Source organism: Xiphophorus couchianus, chromosome 22 (genome assembly GCF_001444195.1).
Source record: "Xiphophorus couchianus chromosome 22, X_couchianus-1.0, whole genome shotgun sequence".
Lineage (NCBI taxonomy): Eukaryota > Metazoa > Chordata > Actinopteri > Cyprinodontiformes > Poeciliidae > Xiphophorus > Xiphophorus couchianus.
The window spans coordinates 10,144,949-10,165,681 of record NC_040249.1 but is presented as its reverse complement, the minus strand read 5'-3'; the positions used below and the strand labels follow the sequence as shown (position 1 = coordinate 10,165,681).

The window sequence follows — 20,733 nt, the reverse complement described above, 5'->3', positions numbered from 1 at the left end:
TGTTCTGGGGCCAGTTACACTCCCCATAATTGAAATACTTTGAAAACAAAGTTTTGTATTTACTCAGCTTATGGCTGAATGATATTACAATTTGTTACTATTTCTTAGTACGTAGATGTGACAAAAACAAAACAAAAAAAACAAAAACAAAAAAAAAATAAAAAATTGAGAAATCTGTAATGATGGTAAAACACTTAAAAAGCAACATACTTACTTTTTAAGTACATTTAGTTATCCCTAAAGTCTGAAGCATTTACTGTAATCCTGTACAGTACATGACACTTTTTTTTGCAAGTGAAAAGGTCACAAAAAGGACTGCTTTCCTTCAACCCACAGTATTTGTCCCGTCTTAGCCTCCAACCTAAACATGCTCAAGCTCCCATCACTGGCCTCTTCTCTTCCATCTCAGCTGTCTACCCACACACATGCATAAGCTACAAAGTTGGAGGTGTCAAGACTACCTGTCTTAACAGCGCACCCCTTGCATGACCTGCAGATAGCCCTCAGGGACATTAATTATAGAGTAGTCTGACTTGTTGAGAGGAGAGAGGCAGACAAGGAGAGAGACACACAGAGTGAGAGATAGAGAGGGAGTAGAAAAAGATAAATGTAGAGCTGTTGTTACAGAGGCTGTCACCTCCTAATCATGTCATCCTGCAGCACAGAAGCCAACCTGAGGGTTTTCTCTATCAAGTTTTCCATTCAGATTCAGAGCAAGCAGGTGGTGGATGCACTGTGAGATGCAGAAGGGCACTGTCCACTGATGTCTTGTTTCATCACGAGTTATTTTTGACTGAAAAAAGTCAATTTACTGTGGAGTTCAGATTCGGTTTGTTTGTGTCGGGAAAAACACCTAAAAACCGATTATGCTAAGCTGGAGCTCCTCAAGATTGTGTTCAGAGCCCACTTTTATTTACTCTAACACACAACTATGTATCCAAATATGAGGGGAAAGAAATCACTAAGTTTGCGGATAACACCACAGTGGTGGATTAGTGAAAACTATAAATCAGGAAAGAAGTTGAACATCTTGAGGTTTGGTGCGAAGAAAACAATCTGGTGCTAAACAGTGAAAACAAAGGAAGCGGTAATCAACCAGAGGACACATGAGTGAGCATGCTCCTCTCAGCAGCAGTAACTATCCAGTAGAGAAAGTGGAGGACAGCATGTTCCAACATGCGGTGTCACAGGACTTAACTTTAAGCAAGTTTAAGGCTTTTAAGTGAAACAAGTTAGTCTTACTTAAAATATGAAGTACCTAGCTAGTGAGACAAAGGTTTTACCTGGTGTAAACAATTAAAGTACTAGAAATATAAGATCTGGACTTCCTTTATGGTCAGACCACTCCAGCTAAATAGAGGACAGGGAAAGGCCTGAGTTTCTTCTGAGGTTTCAACATTATGTGAGGGCATTTTGTTTCATTGTTTTGTTTGAACAATCATGATGACCACTCAAAGCACTTTTGACACTAACGTCAACATTTGGATAAAGTGCTTATAATCCTGTCTTATTAAGCTGGGTTGTACAATACCAAACTATTGGTTTTAGCTACTTAAAAAAAATATTCAATTACCTCAATGTTATTAATTCCAGACACTGTTTAATTTATTAGAATGTATTAAAACATAAAGTCAATCCAGTTGTACTTTATACAGATACATATTAAAAAATAGATTGAGTAAAAGTACAATATTTCTTGCCACTTATTTCACAAAGTGAAATTCATGTATTATATAGAATCATCACACTTAGTGTGATATATTCCAAGTCTTTGTTTCTAGTCATTTTGATGATTGTGGGTCACAGATTGTGAAAAACCAAAATTCAGTGCTTAAAAAATTAGAATACTGTGGAAAAGGTCATTATTGGAAACTCATGTTGTCACAGCTTAATCAGCTAATTAAATCAAAACACCTGGATATATTTCCTGAGCATTTAAATGGTCTCTTACATCTGTTTGTTTCACAATCATAGGGAAGCCTAGGGATGACACTAGTGAAAGCACATTGAGTGGTCAAAATGACTGGAAAAGTGCCATACAAGTTCATTCCCTTCCAGAAAATTGTGTGGAAGGAAGACCTGTGGCAGGAAAAGATTAACAACAGATCAGAGCAACAGAAGGAGCATTTTGTCAAGTTAAATCCATTCCAGATATTGGTAGAACTTCACAAGTGATGAATTGAGGATAGAGACTTACCATATAAGCACATAATAAACATTGGCTACAACTGTCACATTCAACAGGTCAAGCCCCTCTGGAACCAGAGAGAACATTTTAGGTGTCTTACTTGGACAGAAGGAGAAAATAAATTGGACTGCTGCTCAATGGCCCAGAGTCCTGTTTTCAGACAAAAGTAAATTCTGCATTTCATTTGGAAAATGTGGAGAGCAGGGATGGAGAGCTTGAGACCAGACTTGCATCTTTGAATGTTGCGCCTCGTACTTGGGCTTGGTCAAAATGCCCTCACACAAAAATCTATTTGATCTTCACCCGCAGATCTTCAACAAACAAAATGTGAATTAAAAGCAACATTAGTGATCAAAGAACTGCTGTCTCCCACCATCTCGGAAAGAACTACAATGTTATTATTAGTAATGAGCGCAAAATCTTGTAGCTTGTGAATATTTACAATACCAGTCTGAATTAAGAAATTTGATTTAAAAGAGAACTTTAAGCTTCTGTTTATGCAAAAGCTTGTAAATACCTGCTATCTGACCACAGAAAATATTTACAGTTTTAAAAATTCTTACATTTTCAAAAACATGAGAACTTTGAAAGAAAAAACACTGGGCAACCCGTGAATTTTCTCCACCTCCAGGATTAACTACATGCAAAGGGACAATGTCTATTTAATAAACTAACATAAACCTTCACATTTATCACATTGTCATTGTAACATTTCAAGCAAACGTGACAATATATTGTAATTAGTGCTCAAATATAACTACTTTAACCCCTAAATCAGCAACTACAATCTTTAGTTCTAGTTGATTCCAAAAACATTTAAAATTTTCTGCTCAGGAATCTTTTACTTGTAACAAAACCAGTGCAACCATTTCTGAAATCCATGATAATATGACATTTCAGCATGTACTTTAAAGACTTTGTGTGGACAGCAGCATCTGGACAGGCACTCAACAACCACCATATGATCAGAGCGATCTGTCCCCACAAATCGAAACTCCTCTTGCTGTCCCTGCGTTAGATAAGACAACTTGCGGCCATTTGAGTCTCTATTGCTTCGACAGCTCCTGTTTCTAATGGACCGAGTGCGATTTCACAAAACGCAAAATAGGAGGAGGTCAACATGTTTGAAGGTTACCCCTGTCGGAGGGAATCAAAATAAATAACACTCAGGTGTGCTACTCTCTGTCAGCTGAGTGTCTTAATGATGCCGAGTTAACACATACTAAATAACAGCGTCTCCCTATGCACTGACAGCCTCAGAAATAATTGACCAGCATGCTCCAAACTGAGACGCAGTAGGCAGAGAATTCAATCCTGCAGCTGACAGAACCCATTGAGCATGTCACCAGATTTTGTATTATACACAAAGCAATGTCAGGTCAGGGATGCGGCCTCCTGCTAGTTATTTGCGATTGCATCTCTAAGGGTAAATTACCTGGCTCTCCATAATATGGTCTAGTTAACTAATTTCCTGACAGCAGCAGTCTCATGAAAAGGTCTTAGATTTTACTGCTTGTCAAAAATATGAAGGACTGTTTCTTTTTTTTTCACCGGCTTCTCTCCAAACGTTTGGCACCTTCTCAACGAAGAGCTCATATTCAATTTCCTCACGCCAGACAAAGACATACATCTGAAAATGAACAAAAAGAAACATAACCTTATTATGTTTGAAGGCTACCAGCAGTATGTCATTTCATCCAGCTTGCACGGAACAAGAAAAAGAAATTTGCTGGAGGGTTTGTGCAGCTATGTAAGATAGTTCTGTACCTCCTTGTTAGTAAGCAGGGAAATCTATTATCCTGCTGACCTGTGCACCTCAACAAGTACACATATACAGAGCGTAGTGGCCTGTCATTTTGTTGCTACACATGTGTAAATCATTCTCATTCTGTCAGAAGACCAGCTCTGACAACAAAAAGCTCCCCTCGCCAACGGGGTCAGTGGGAAACCAAATCCCACACAGACAAAGAACAGTTTTACCTGCGAGAGCGCCGCCTGCCACTGATGGAGACAAACATGACAATAGCGCTGTGATGGCATGAAGACTGCCTTTAAGCTACGCTGCGTGGGGCAAACAATTCGCACTCACACAGACTACCCCCTAACAGCTACCACCCACCGTGGAACCCAACGTCTGTTTTAAAGTTCATAATGCTCTGCCGCTGCCTGCCCACCCTTCTTCTTTCTCTATTTTTTATTTTTTTGTAACATGTAGCTATTCATCTGGACGATGCAGCCTATCATCGTCTCGGCAATGACAGTAGGTGGAAACGCTAGCTTTCATTACACAAAGTATAAATAGTGTAATCTATCAGCCCTGCCAATCAGAATGATTGATTATGGGCTGTCAGCGAAGAGAGTGACACATTAGAAAAAGTTTGGTTAACAATGCTTGTAGCTAGTGCAGGGCTGCTGCCACCCAGCCCAGTGATTAATGTGTTGTCAGTCTGTAATCTCACACCCACGCTTAATGAGGCAAGGATTTATCATCTTGCCAGAGTGGCAGATGTCAGGAGGAAAGGAATCCAAGTGACTGGAAACAATATACTTTTTTCTAGCTTGTGTTTGACATGTCTGACAGTTCTAAAAAACCCACAAAGGCAGCCTATGTAAGCACAAACTTCAGCAGTAGGGACTTTTTGCTCTCGTTCTGTCCTTTACTGCATGAAAGTCGCTGCTGCTGAAAGAAGACACCGTCAGCCCTCAACGCTAGCATAATGGATTAAAACTTCAGAGAAGCAAACACACCAAGGGACCTAAAAGTCCATTGCATCATGTTTCAGCAACTCAAGAAAACAAAAAAAAAATTGTGCAGCTTCAATAAATGAATTGAAACATCGGTTCAGTTCCTGTGTGGATTATATCCCGCTTCATCTTTCATAAAATCAAGCGCTTGACTTCATTAACTTTTTAAATAGCACAACAACATCTGCATGCCATAAACAGCAATGAGTTTACTTAAATTATCTGATAAAAATCTGAATGCAATTTAGAGCAACGCCGCCTTCAAAGTCAGATCCAAAGTACTGAAACAGTGATTAATGTTTACAGTCAACATCAACTAAAAGAAACAGGCACAGAAATAACTTATCTTTTTGAGAGATTTAAAGTTATTACAGCTTTGTGGTAAAACCCAGTGGAGTCATTTTTTTTAGGCATGGAAAACACTAAGCCAGCTGTCTCTCTTTAGGACACAGCATCTTTCTGTCACCAAGAAAGCAAATGGGGAGGATTAGCTCTGATTAGACTAATAGACTGATGTCTTGGGACACCATACTACTATGTGATTGCTGAAATTATAATCTGAGAAGGCACGTTGCATATTACTTATTTGTCAATATATATTATATATTTGTCAAGTGATGTAACATTGGATACATAACGCTTATGTACAGTTATGGTCTGGTAACAAGAAACATAATATACCAAAGTTTTAAAAAGGTCTGCTTATAAGCAACCATTTTCATTTACTAACTTTTATTTCTCGTGCAAAACTGAAAGAAACAAAATAATAAGAGTTTTGGGGTCCAAACAGTGTTTTTGAAACTGTGGGGAAATATGATATTCTACACAAAATCTGCAACTGGTAGTTTTAATACCAATTATTGTAACTTTAAGCTTAAATTCAGTGAAATAACTTCACTATCTTACTATTTCATTAGGAACACTTCAGTTGCTTTTTAACACAAATGGCCTATCAAATGGCGGTAGTTTAATGAATTTGTAAATGGGAAGTTTGCAATTGGTTCACAACCATTTTCTTTCAGCTAGCTCTTTTCTGTTTTGTGGCCAACCAGGGAGCTAAAGCCCTTACACCATTCTTTTTTTTCTTTTTTTTTTTTTTTTAAGATAAGAACAGTTTTTATTTGCAGTGAAATGGGAATATTTTTGTTTTGGCCTCGGAGACCTTGGTGTATATTGTTTTCTTTCTGTTTGCTAAGTCTTGTCTGAAACCTTGAACTTCAGAAAATTAAATCACTTTTACTCTGTATCGGGTTGTGTTTTAAGTTTTAAGTTGTCTGTTGCTAGATTTGTTTTATACAATTTGTGTTGCAATCTAGACTTCCATTCGACAGGCTTTCTAAAGTATTTTACAAAATGTTGAGCTATTGGGATTTTTACACACAATCATCTCTCTAGCTTATAGAGAATGGTAAGAAAAGGAAGAAAAAAAAATCAGTTAGCAGAAGTTGTACAGCTGAAAATGCATTGATGATGTCAGAAGCCAGAGAAAAATAGGCAGACTGGATGAAAACAGTAGGAAAGCAACACTAGGTTAAATAACCACTCATTAACGAGCAAAGTATGAAGAGTACGATGTCAGGATAGCAATATCCTGACAAATATGCTGAAACTAATATCCTTGAACTAAATAGGTTGTTATAATAAATGGTAAATGGAATGACCTCTCCTAGTACTTTAGAGCCACATTCACCCGTTCACTCGCAAATGCTATCACAAATGCTTGTGATGGTGTTACTATGGTGTAGGAAATATTTGTTATGTGCCACAGCAAGTACAAATCACTTGAGCAAAAATGGAGAAATAAAAGTAATTACTATTTTTGCAAATTCTGAGAAGATAGGGATGTTTTTATTTTTTTTGCGCCAAATATACTAGTTGAAGTCTTTAAGAAACCTCATCATGCAGTTTCTGAGGTTTAAAATGATATAAATGTATGCTTGAATTATTAGAAGAGGCTTGTTTAATCTACCAAAGAAAATGTCAAAGTTCTGGAGGCAAAAGGGGGTCCAACCAAGGACTAGTGAAGTGTTCCCCAATAAGAGGGGCAATGAGTGTATGCTTTTGTTAGCTAATTAGAACTTTGTCAATTGAGACTTGTTCTTTCACACTAAATGATGAATTAATTTTAATTTCCTAAATATTTCAATTTAAGCTAGCTTTGTAAGCAGAATTTCTCACATGGTCTCCCAAGGAAGTTCTGGAGAGAAGTTTCTTTTAAAAAGGCTAATTTCCCATTTTCTTTTTGTAGGTTTGTAGATTTGAATCATTAATATAAATATTTAGGACATAAGATTTAGATTGTTAAATGTAAAACCTTTTAAGTCCTCTGAAAAGCTTTCTAGCAGTAAATATCAATATTAGATTGTTCTTATACAGGTAGCACTAATTGTTCCATTTTTAAAAATACATTTAGATGGTTCAAGTTATGACAAAAACGTAAATACTCAAAACCAGGGGAACAATCAAGTCCAGCAGATCATGATTCACATGATTTGTGAAGCTTGTATTTTGTCTGTTTAAAGAGAACTTATAAAATTCATAAATTACTGCAGATCAAGGGTTTTCCAGGAGAGATTGCTTTACAGACTTTGCCAATTGCAGGTATTATCAGAATCATAACACTTAACGGTGACTTGCATCATATAGAATTACAATAGTTGAGTGACTGATGACATGATTTGTCATGGTTTATAGAAGTATCATGCCAAAATGGTCAAGGGAGGTGCTTCCATTGCAGCACTGGCCTGCATTTTGATAGGCCTTAAACTGCACAGCTAAACACAATAGACAAGCAAACAACAACTACACCACCGCAGAGGCGGTCCTTCTTTGTGCCAGATGCCAGAAGGAGGGAAGTAAAATCTATATATGCAAGCGGGGCAACTGCAGTATCTCATAAAAGCATTCACATGTTTGCTTTTAATGTACTGTGTAGCCAAAAAATGAATAGCGCATAGTATTGTTGCTCAAAAGTGTAACACAACACTCAGGTCATGCACTCCAAGCGTCAAAGCTCTGAAGGAGGCGATAAATCAATATTGGCACTGTTACTTACAATTAATTGTGCTTTAAAGTTTTACAGAGTGTCTATGGTGTGTACAGCGAGGATGATTTATGTGGACAGTGTGAGTCACTCCCTTTAATTGCTGTTGTTTTCCCAGCTTATAACCTTTGCATGAACTCTGAGAAGGAACTACTCTGAACAGAGCACAAAGTGCTTATCCAAACTCCAGACAAAGAAGTTTAAGAGCATGAAATTAGTTAAATGGAAATATTCACAAGGAGGCATATCGAGCTCACTCAGATACTGAGAGACAAATACACAGAGCTAAGTGAATGTATTTGTGTCTCCTTGGAAATGTCTCACACAAACACTCCTGGATAAAATAAACATGTCCAAACAATTATGACCAGCTGTTTTGACATTTTGGGAGATGTTGTCACTAAACAGAGACATTTCAAGTGTTGCAATTAACAAACAGGAGATTTTGTGTGATATGGAACCAGATCAAATACTCCCAAGTCCATGTATTTGTCCACACACAGAAATGAGACACTGAAGAGTGGATATTTTTATTCAGAACCTGTTAATCTGGGTCTCTATGGATACAGTGCAGAAAAATTTGAAATCCTTGACCCTATCCACATTTTACCTCATTACTATTAAGCCCAAATTATTTTTACTCTGGCAGATTTAAGATTAAAACAATATTTTTAATTTTACTGACAAGTGATTTCTGACTGGAAGTAATAGTAATGTTTTAAGATGTTCCAGCTAAATTCCCAACTTGAATGTTACGGATAATCTGTGGAAAAAAGCTAAAAAATTAGGGCTATGACAAGGAGGCTGTCCAACCTCAATGATTTGGAGCTCATCAACAAAAACAAATCATCACATAAGTCGGCCAATATAATGTCTACATAGAAGGCAATGGAGGCTTTTCTACTTAACACCATTTAACATGCTTGTATGCTATTTTTAGAAAAAATGAATGACAATTATATAGTTTTTTAGAACTGATGATTTTATGTCAATATTATTTGAGAGGTGTTTGTCTCATTTCATATCTGAAACAAACGCCTTGCTTGAATGAAAACAAATCTAAAATTATTTACACCCCTGGGAATTTAAAATTATCAACCCTTTCCCACCCTCCACCACAAAAATGTATTTTCTTGAAACTTTATATAATGCACAAAAACAAAGTAAAAAATAGCTTTAACTTGTACACTCTAGAAATCTAAACATTAAGGAGGAGTAACTTGGAAATTGGAATAGTCATGTAAGGTACTCAGAAAAGACTTGGAATAATAGTACTCTGATCAGATGAGAACAAAATCTGTTTTTGGCCTGTATGAAAATGATGTGTGGCAGGAAAATAACACTGCATGGAGATATCATCCCCATGGTGAAACATAGTGGTGTCAGTGTAATTCTGTTGGGATACTTTTCTTCAGGAGGACTAGAGAAGCTCACCAAAGTTTGTCATTTTATAGATAGAAGCTAAACAAAGCACAATCCTGGACAAAAACTGTTACCTGTTTCAAAAAACTTGAGTCTCTGTGGTGGTTGACGTTCTAGCAGAACAGCAATTCTAAACATACAGCTAGCAACAATGAAATGGCTTGGATCAAATCATTGTTTTTGTAGAATGACTAGGTTATAGGAAAGTTCAGGTTATAATGTGATGAAATCCAAAGGAGTTCGAGGAGTATGTATACCTTTGTAAGGCACTGTAATAGCTCTTACAAATCTAAAACCTAGCAGAGAGTGGGAGGGGTAATAAACTTTCTTCCCCAGCAATTTGTTTGGTTATTTTCCCTTCCCCTGGTGACAACCATATTCTTTGAGTTTCCTCTGAGGAAACATTTGTTCAGTAAAATGATTCAGTGAACCCACTGAAGGCACATTCACAAAGAGCTATATTGCATGCTGTTTGTTATGTTTGAGAGCTTCGGGGAACCCATAACTCTCAAGACCAGAGATGAACGTGGCAACATACTTCACTGGGTGCATTTCAGGAAGGAAAAATAACAGAGCAAAAGGCCTCCTCTTCTGTCAGGTTTGTTTTGAAATAAAAAGGAAAGAAAAGAAAAGCAAAAAAAAACACAATTACAAATAACATAATGCACAGTCATGGCTCTGAAAGTAATCACAGTCAATCGTTGATTTGAATGGCTTTCCTACAGTGAAAAGTTTAAATGAACCACTGTGTGCTGTGGAGTAAAACAGGTTAGTGTCTGGAGAGGAAAAAACTGAACTGAAAAGATCCACTTGAAGACTTTCCTGGACCTGTCACTGTCAATTCCCTTGAAGTACCGTTTACCCTGTGTGCAGATACTCATGGGACCCAGGAGCTGGCCAAGGCTTCCTGCAATGCCGTCTGTTTTACATTACAGGCAGAAAAAGAGAGATCTTCATGCTTGAAAATCGAACCAAATACCTCATCCAAGCAAAATCTAAGTGACTTCTGGGAACATTTGTACCTGCTGACGTAGCCACCAAGCAATCCTTAATGTTCGGGAGAAGGACCCAGGAGTTACTTAATTCACTGTGAAACATTCTACTTAATAGAGTAAATGTTTTTTTTCTGCTAGCTACGTTTTCTATGTACTTCTCTTTTTGCAGTGCTTAGGATGTGAAAACAGAACGTGCTGTCACAGTGTTTTGATAGACATGGCCAGTTTAACTCAAAGATTTGACAGCATAATGTGGGCTCCATGGCAAAAAGGAAGGAGTGAGTGAGCCAAAAAGTACCACATGTATTTTCCAAAAGCAGACCAGCATGGCCTAAATAGCTCTACGTGGTTTAACGCCATCTCATTCCATGACCTCTAAGTCCTCAAAGAGAATTATCACATTATAACATTCCAACACGCCCAAATTCCCAAAATACAGCTCTAGGCTTTTCCCGTCTGACTCTGTTTAGTGTTGCGGTTTTTGGAAAAGACTTCAATCGTCATTGCTGTTATTCTGTTTACTTCAGGTATTTATATATTTTACTGCCTTTGTCTTGTCATTTTGTCTTTGATTTGGTCATACTGCTTAGCAATTTATGCTGAGAAATACAGCATAACAAATGGGAAATAGAACAAAGATCTATTTCCCATAGATCTTTGTTTTTTTAAAGCTGAAGCACAAAAGACATAATTTTGCAAAAAATTATTATTTTAATGCTGTTTAAAGCATAAAGGAACAGGACACCTTACATAAAGTAAAGCCATTTAGATTTTGTTAATAATGTGATGTCTTTTTTCTGTGCTCTAGAAAATGTGATTCTAATTAGGGATTCTAATGTGAGATCTTACAATATTAAAAAAAACTATGATTGGCATTGGACTGTAATTGCCATCAATATCCAGTTGAAAAACCATTGTAGATGCCATAACCACTTTAAAATTATTTTCAGCAGCATTTTGGGTATTCTGTAGAAAAAGAAACTCTAATAAATAGGGTTTTTCTAACAAAGTACTTCCAGTTCTTAACCAGAGCTGGTGCAATAGTTGGTTCTCAACTGGCTCTTTGAAAAAGTTGGGTTGGTTTTCCAAAACCTGAGAGCCAGTTTTGAGCCACTACATTGCACCACTTTAAATGTAGTGTAATAAACTAAATGTTCCTCTCAGATTTTCAATCAATTGTAGCACACAGAGAGAGTTTAGCTACAAAAATCACACTATTTATCCCAGTATCTTTCCAAATGCATTCCAAAGCATCACAGTATGTTTATATTAGCGTAGTTTTAAACCCTTAACTGTGCTTACATGTTAGTCAAACCAGTGTCCTCATGACAATTAAGGAGTTTTAAACAACAAATGTAATTTGTGAACATTTTACAATCTCAACTGGATGATCTCTGATAAATACCAGAAACCCTAAATTACAGGATTTAAACAAAACATTTAAGGCAAGAATCATCCCTTAAATGTTGCCCCGCCTGGTGAAGTTAAAAGTTCAACAGTTTCTTACAAGGTCTAAGGAAGTTAAATATAAGAATAGTGTTCATGACCTTTTTAAAAACTCTCATTACTAAAATGTATGCATTACACATGGATTACAAAAAATAGTTAGTTAGTTCCCTGGTAACCTCTAGATTGAATTTAAGATTTCCATTCTCACAGAGAAGATGAGAGACATTTAGCTTGTGTTAAGATATTGGTAATTTTCATAATAAATCGAATTTGCCTGCATGCTATTACAACGACAACCAAAATGAAATGAAATGTCTTTGTGAAATTATTTGGACTGATTTGATTATATAAGTATCTAAATCAATTGGAGCTGTTCATCTTAAATGCTTTGAGATAACATATGAAGTGATTTATAAATAAACTGAATTACACAGATTTTATTAAAGGTTATTTAAAACACAGCTTGTAGTTTATTAAACCTTTTCTCCATTAGCAAAAAACCCCCAAACTGAGCTTCTTAATTTTCTCAAAAGCATTGTTTTGCCTTGAGAGATTTCATTACAGTCCTATGTGACTAAGACGGCTATCTTAGAGGTCACTTAATTTTTTGATGCTAATTCTGCATTTCTCACAAACAAGCTTTTGACCTGGTTTCATTTTTCCTGGAAACTGGTTTTTGACTGTCTGGTTTTGATTTAGCCGACATGGAAAACATTGTGAATGCATGAAAAGCTATGATGTTCCGATTGTGCTAAAGACCATAACTGTTTTATCAGAGCCATGTGGCATCGCTCACTGCCATGCCACAATGGTATGATTAAGAAAAAAATAAGAGAGAGAAAGTTTAAACTGCGGTCACATTTAACTTCGATATGACTCAAGAGAGGTCCTGGAAGTTAGCCACAATCTCTTTTCCAAAACATACATCAGCCAATGAGAATGATGTGATAGAAGGGGCCTTTTTTGTTAATTTCTGCTGTCAGGAGTTGGCATTTATCACTAACACTCCTAGAGTTGCTGCTGTATCTCTGTTTTAGATTTACTGTATTTGTGCTGTTGCAGCAAGACGAATTATGAAAAGGAGCCAAAAAAAAAAAAAAAAATGACAGAAAATCAAAAGAAAAACCCCCAAAACTTTTAGGCTTTGTCCATTGTGAAGTATTTTAATAAATAATCTTCATTATTCTTAATATTTTCTTTTTTGATACTTGGCCTAATTGAGACTTAAATTTGAATGCATGCAGCAAAGAGACAGCTAATTACCATTCTTTGTAATAAAGCTAATGACAGAGACTGTACTGTTAGCAGCATCCTGCTGTAGCCAACATAAAAGGAAACATGAGTATCTAATTATGCCATCATCTTCTCTGTTCATGCTGTAAACGCTTCTCTAATTGGTGGCCTGCAACATCGGTTATCTTATGAAGAACTCTGATGATATAGACAGTTGAAGCCGGGAAGTTTGCAAGACTCGTAGACTCTGGTATAGTTGAAACATAAAGCTGAGGAAACGATACAGGGAAATCCCAGAATCCCAAACTGGAATGAATCCAAAACAGTTTCCACTTTGTGTAGCCCGACTTTTACGATACTAATGAGGAATTAGGAAAAGAAGATCAGGAATATGCTCCAGTGCACAAATTACAGCACAATGTTAAGTAGACCCTTTTTATATGAAAGCTGTAAACTTTTACTTTACATAAGGAATAAATAATCACACACAGCTGGTTCAAAGGCACCAAGACACAAAAACACATCATGTCAGCTAGAATCTGTGATTATCTCTCCTTTCATCTACAGCTGCGGCGACAAAGCCAAGCATTTCTTTTTTACTGACAAGCTATGTAAATACAATCTTAAAAGTGACTTTACCCTGCCAAACAGCATTGTAGAGGTCCTTTCTATTCTTTTCATATAAAGTGAGTGATCAGTGTTTTCACTCTGCTTTTCTCCATCTACCAAACACGGCAGTCTGAGGTTAAATTATTTCAATGTTTTGCTTTCCCGCTTGCCACTCGCATGGAGGATCAAAAACAAAGCATAGCATGGAGTGACACTCAAAGAGTACACTATCGTAGCTTATTATCTAAAACAATGAATATATTGTTTTCCTCATGTTTTTTTTAAAACCAACATCGACTCACATGCTTCTTATTTGTCACAAGAAGCTTTTGGCTGTACTCTAAATCTCTCTCTCTCTCTCTGTGTGTGTGAGAGAGCCTTAGAGACCCTAAGACTAAATTGTAAATATTTAATGACTTTACAATTACATTCAATCCAATCTGGGTAGGAGATGTGCCTTTAAATAGGTTGTTACAAAGGGTAGAGTAGAAATACAAATGAACATCTTGAAGTCTAATTAGTCTTTGGTTCTCAAAACAAGAGAGCAACCAACAAATGTATGGGGTTTGAGATAATTAAGCGATTGTGCAGAGAGTGTACATGAGCTGTCACTTCAATAGGCAGACACATCACACTAGGCAACACAAGTGTGACTGGACAGCCGCCCGTCGCCTTTGATCTGGGTTCATGCATACGGAATCAGGTCAGGCTGTGGCCACATGTACTCTCATGCACATTTATAGAAGAGCACAAGCAAAACTCACATATTGTTACCTTCCGAAAGCAAAGCTCTATGTCAGTTTTTTTTTGTTGTTGTTGTTTTTTTGTTTTTTAAACCAAAAGTGCTTTTTTTTGGCCTAAATAATTTTTTGACAAATTAGTGGCAATTCTTTTTGTCAAAAAATGACTTAGGCCATTATTTTAAGAAGGTAACAAAATACAACGTTAACTTTAGATAGGAAATCTCATGTTCAAAGAGTCAAAACGGCAAAATCTCGGCAAATGGAAACTGATAATCAAGCCAAAACAGGAAGGAAGAAAGGATACCGCAATACAATAAAAAGGTGAGCACAATTAATTCAATGCTACTGCTAAAAAAAAAATGAAAAGAAATGAGGACCAGAATAACTTACTGCTTCCAACTTTGGCTTCACCACTTTCATGAATGCCCCTCTCGCCTGTGCCTCCATCAGTTCTTTTTTTGTTACTTTCCTGGAGTCCAGAAACTTCAGCTGGGGTAATTTGTAAAGAACAAAGTACCTGTAAGACAATAAAAAAGATCTGCTTTATTAGACTATTTTCTCATAAGAAAGTGGTCATGTAGAGCATACAGCAGAAACATATGGAAAAGGGGATTTTGGTCAGGGCTCAACAATATTAGAAAATCTTGCAGTGGTGATAGTACATAAATATTCTGATGATGATGTCAGTAGCGATGTATTTCTAGTTTATTCTTTCTTATCTTTCTCATCTGTGCTTCCACCACTGTGACCCTTAGTATTGTAAGCAATGTATTTGTTTTTGGTATGAACTTCTGTTTCCATGGGACTTTGTCCAACTGGTTAAATCAGCACAAAAAGTGCAAGATGATAACATTTGGACTATATCAGTCAATAATTATTGCATTCTAAACAATCTTTTGAAAACTGAATATTGCACACACCAATATAATGATGATAATATATTATGCAACCTTAGAGTAGTTGTATATCTTCAGCAAGACAAGAGAAGCTAGTCGGAATTCATTAGAAAATTGGCATAGTTTAAAATAGGAAAACATGTCTAATGCTCTGAGACTTTAAACTGGGTGGGAGGTTCACCTTTCAGCAGATTAAAGGCACTAAAAGTTCTACAATGAAATAGTTTAGATCAAAGCATGCAAATGTATAGGAATGACCAAGTCAAGATCTATATCCAATTAAAAATCTTAAGAGGGATTTAAAAAATGGCCTTCGCAGATGCTATACATCCAATCTGATTGAAATTAAACTATTTTGTAAGGAATTGGAAAAAAAATGCCTCTGAATGTATGAATCCAGAAAAGACATACAGCAAAAGCCTTGCAACTATTAATGCAAACTTTTGTTAAGCCCTTCAAAACTGTGTTAAAAATGTGTAAAAGTTCAAGGGGCTTAAATTATTTTCAATGCTGTAGGAGTCATTAAGACATACAGTCGCAACATAAGTTCTAATATTTTATTCTAATATTAAGAAAAACCTGAAAAGAAGCAGGCTTAATGGAGATGCAGATTAAGTGGTGATCTATCCATGAATGCAATAACCTTCAAAGCTGATAAGAGTATACCAGATAAATGGCACACAAGGAGATACAACCTGTGCAAGAGCTGTCATTCTTGCTGCATCATGGATACCTCTCTAAGCTTTCAGACACACTCTGTCTTTCATTGGGAGGGAGAGAAACGTCAAAAGATAATGGCTGGAATACACAGATGACAACAGATCCTTTCACTGGAAGGCAGGGTTAGAGGAACCAGTATGTCAGGGCTGAGCTGGTAGCCAGAAAGGACACACATCAACCACCTAAAGTGGAGGGTGAGAAAGGACGGGGAATATGGGTCGAGACAAGACCCGTGTGTGTGTGAGAGGTTGTGACAAATTGATGATGGCAATGGCGATGAAGGGAGATGGCAAAGCCTGCGTCAACTTTTCAACACCTGAGGATAATGAGGAGGGATGCAGGAATCAGATGAGGAACATTAAACATCGACATGCAAATTAGGGAAGAAAAGAAATATTACATAGACGTAATAAAGAAAATTACAATACTTCCTATCTAGAAAACATACTCGGGAATCCTTTACAGTCTAATCCTTATGACAGGTTAAAATAACCTTCTACTAATCCCTTAACAAGAAGCTTTATTTTTTCTGATAATAACACTAACACTCAAATCCAGGAGGCCTCCTTCCCAGCCTGTGTCCCTCTGCATGCAAAAGGACTTTGTTCTGGGCATTTCCATGATCAAAGGTGAAGATGCCCTTGGGATACACACAGGGAGGTTATTCTCCATAGGTAACCTGCCATCATAGGGTCAGAACATATGACAAGGCTCTGTCAGCCAGTGGTGATATTAATGATTCAACCCCAACCACTGAGGGAGGATAAGAAAGCAAAAGAGACGCAGGGGGTAACATGGAGGGTGGGTAGGACTGTGGTGGTGCTGCCTGACTAGTAAAGGACTAGTTGTAGTTTATTTAGCAGTCCAAAATATCAAATGCCTATCTTAAAGTAAAAAAAAAAAAAAAAATATATATATATATAAAATATTTTTTTTTAAAATTGAGTTAAAAGACACTTTGGGTAATCATTACTCAGCAGCACTTAAAGCATTTCATAAAAAATGAGTACAAAGCACAGTTGTTGGTTGAGACTCCTCAAACTCCCCTTTCATGTACCACAACAGCAGATTGTTCAAACTGATAACTCTCCACAGGGTAAAGGGGTGAATGACAGAGAAATTTTGTTTATTTATGTACATCATGGAATCAAAGAGAAAACAAGTTGGATTAACATCTGTTGTCACTTTTCCATGTGTCTAAAATTGGCAGTGCACTGATCATTCACAGGCTTGCTCAACAGAATGGAGAGATTTTTGAATCCACAACATGAGGGGACAGAAAATGGTGTTAGTTTAGTAGCTACACTGAGAAACAGCTGGTTAGATAATTTAGATAGTATTTTCATCTAGATTGGTTAAACCTATGAAAATATTGCTTTTTTTCTGATCTGTGAACACACCAAAATTGCATGAACAGGTCTCATTAACCGGGCTGCACAGTGGCGCAGTTGGTAGCACTGTTGCCTTGCAGCAAGAAGGTCCTGGGTTCGATTCCCGGCCGGGGTCTTTCTGCATGGAGTTTGCATGTTCTCCCTGTGCATGCGTGGGTTCTCTCCGGGTACTCCGGCTTCCTCCCACAGTCCAAAAACATGACTGTCAGGTCAATTGGTTTCTCTAAATTCTCCCTCGGTGTGAGTGTGTGTGTGCATGGTTGTTTGTCCTGTATGTCTCTGTGTTGCCCTGCGACAGACTGGCGGCCTGTCCAGGGTGTACCCCGCCTCTCGCCCGGAACGTAGCTGGAGATGGGCACCAGCAACCCTCCCGACCCCATTAGGGACAAGGGTGAACAGGAAGTGGATGGATGGATGGATGGTCTCATTAACCATAGCATTTCAATGTGGAAGTGGATACTGACTGGAAAGAGCTCGCAGATAGCCATTGTTTAATGTCACACAAAGTTTAAAATGAAATCATGACGCAGAAAAAATTTCTGTGTTTTAGCCTGCTTTTTTGGCCTGTTGGACTGTTGGCCTGTGTCCAACAGGCCAAAAGATTATATTAACATTTAAAATGCAAGTTCATAATACTTTTAACATATTAGCCAGCAATTATTGCATTCCAAACACCCCTTTGTGATATAAATATTTCATACTCTAATGTTGCAATAACATATTCCTGTATATTGTGCAGCCCTGTGTGCCATCTGCCATTAAATGAAAATTTGTATTTATCTTGTGCAATTTTGGGGGGGAGTTAGCTAAGAGTATATTCAATCAGACACCAGAAAGTGTGAAGGAATGAAAGCAAAGTTGCTGTGCTCAGGTTGCTTCTTTTGAGTTTTTATTCATTGAACATGCCATCACTCGTAAAACAGGCCTGAATTAGAGTTAAAGGATACACACATTGGTTGCTTGAAGAATTTTTATTTATTTATTGTTTCAAATTTTAGCAGGATACATTTATTGTATAAGAACGACACATTTAATTCCTCAGATATACCCTCTCTCTTAAAATTTGTCCGCCACACTCTACCTTCCTTACCAATATCCCCTGCATGTTTTGCTTCTGTTTGACTTCTGTGCCTTGTACCTTAACTTCCTCTGGTGACACAAAACCTACACTCTCAAGTCTGTTTGTTCAATCACAGATCTTATTTTCTCTTTAGTGAACCAATAATGTCACTGTTCAGTCACTTGCTTTTTGGGAATGTGCCAATTTGGCTTATAGAGTTTACTTCAGAGAAAAGAGAAACGATTTGTTCAAGACGCATTACAATAGAAATGATGACAGTTTTGAGTGGGGAAAGGGAAAGAAAGCTGAGTGAACATGAGGAATCTAGCTCTCAAATCAAAAACATATGATTTTTGAGATAAATATTTTAAACATAAGTGGGACTTTTGTAATGCTAGCCATGCTAATAGCTAAAATAAGGTGTATAAACAAAAGAAAGGAAATGTATTTTCAACGCTGGTTAATATAGTTGTAAATAAGAAACCAGAATCAACTAAAATTGGCAAAATCATAAATCGGCCCCCCAAAATTCAGATTGTTTCACCTTCATATTCTGGTACTAAAAACCAAGGGACAGTGTGGATATTAAAAGTCACCAAAGAAGAGGACAACATTTAACCTCCATGCTCACTACAGTGTTCAAGGAATGAATGCTATATTTCTGTGTCACTGCACTAATTGGGTCACCGATGCGGCACACTAGGATATTTCACTTGAGAGAGCGAGAACTCCTCAGGCACTGGGCCGGGTATTTATTGCCCAAGGCCAGTGCTGTCACGACCTGCATACAGCCTAACCTTGTCAGACATAAAATCTGCATCACGCTCAAATTGATGTTTTACTATGTGACACACTATGAATATTACATTACAGGACTGTAGACGTTGTCAGTCAAAACAGAACAGCCTTCTTCACCAGTAAGTTAAGCATGCAAGTAGAAGGAGAAAAAGGGTAGGGAAGAGAGTTTGAAGGAAAGGGGGTGGGAGAGAGGGAGGCAGGCGGAGAGCGAGAGGGGTATAAAGACAAAAAGAGAGAAGAAAAGATTATTCAAGAAAGGCATGGGTAGTAAATGATTAATAGGAAACACAGAGTCAGAAACAAGCACTTAGGGCTAAAACAGACAAAAGAGAGTATGCTTTTCGCCTTTTATCACATTTCATGTAAAAGACCCTGACAAATGGTGGTCATATTGCCTGACTCGGGGCTTGGCTTGATGTTTAATGCATCATCTGCTCTGGTAAGGCAGGGTAGTAAACACTCATTTGTGGCGATGACTAGTCACACATGAAATCCATTTTGCAAACTGGAGTGTACCGAGGCCAGTTGACAAAGCTTTTAGAGTGATGAAGCTGAGTCCACAGTCTGGTCATGAAATGCAAATGCTGGTGGTCAAAAACTAACGTCTTGAAATTTATTGAAATTTACAAAAGCACAGTCTCTTATTAGTTGTGGTAGAAAACCTGCCTACATAATAGTAAAAGAATAATTTTAGAATTTTGAATTGAGGTTGTTGAAAAGTTAAACTTGAAAGCTTTCCTGAAATAAATTTACATTAAGATAAATCTTTAAGGCCTTATTTCCACTGAGCCATACTACAACAGGCATTTTTGTTATTTTGACATTTTTATTCTGCCTCAAAATAATAGTCCCTGCTACCCTTCACCTGCTGCACATCTAGTTATTTGGTCCCACTTGTTGTTTGTAATAGTAATCAGTCTCTTATATAATGCATAGGTTCCCCCATGGTTCTTTCAGTCATTGGCACCGGCTCAATGTCACACTGATTAACTCCTTGTTTTCTTCCTTCGTTCTACCAACACCCCAGTATTCTTATATCATTCAATAAAAATACAATTTCACTTTGACTTTTCCAGCCTCGTGCCTACTTATTTTAAAGGCTGAACTGAAGCACTGTGCAAACTTAAAACTGTTAAAAATAATGCGTAAATCAATGCTTTTTTATCAATATAGAAATGAGGACAAAAATTGAATATAAAAAATATATATGTTGAATACCGGTCTCAAATAAACCTAAACGTTATGTCAGATGTCCACTTTGGTTTTTGATACTTTGTCGACTAGCTGTAAGCTTTAGAGTTCCGAAACAATTAATGTGGATTTAGTAAATGAAGATGCCAAGAGAGTTGTAGAACAAGCTTAACATTGAGGTCATGAAGCTTCCAGTCTCAATAACATACAACTCAACACAAAGCAGGTAAACACAAAACCGCATTGGCAA

General features: G+C 37.2%; 1 protein-coding gene across 5 annotated transcripts in view; it reads right to left on the bottom strand.

Moving 5' to 3' along the window:
• lrmda (leucine rich melanocyte differentiation associated) overlaps positions 1–20,733 on the bottom strand; it is a 235,907-nt gene that overhangs the window by 61,882 nt on the left and 153,292 nt on the right. For all 5 annotated transcript variants that reach the window (XR_003594218.1, XM_028007720.1, XM_028007724.1 and 2 more), the window contains one exon: positions 14,818–14,944. Coding sequence is in view for 4 of the 5 variants with exons in the window: in XM_028007720.1 (XP_027863521.1) it covers positions 14,818–14,944 (127 nt within the window). In the remaining variant the exon portion in view is untranslated. The remainder of the gene's footprint in view (positions 1–14,817; positions 14,945–20,733) is intronic.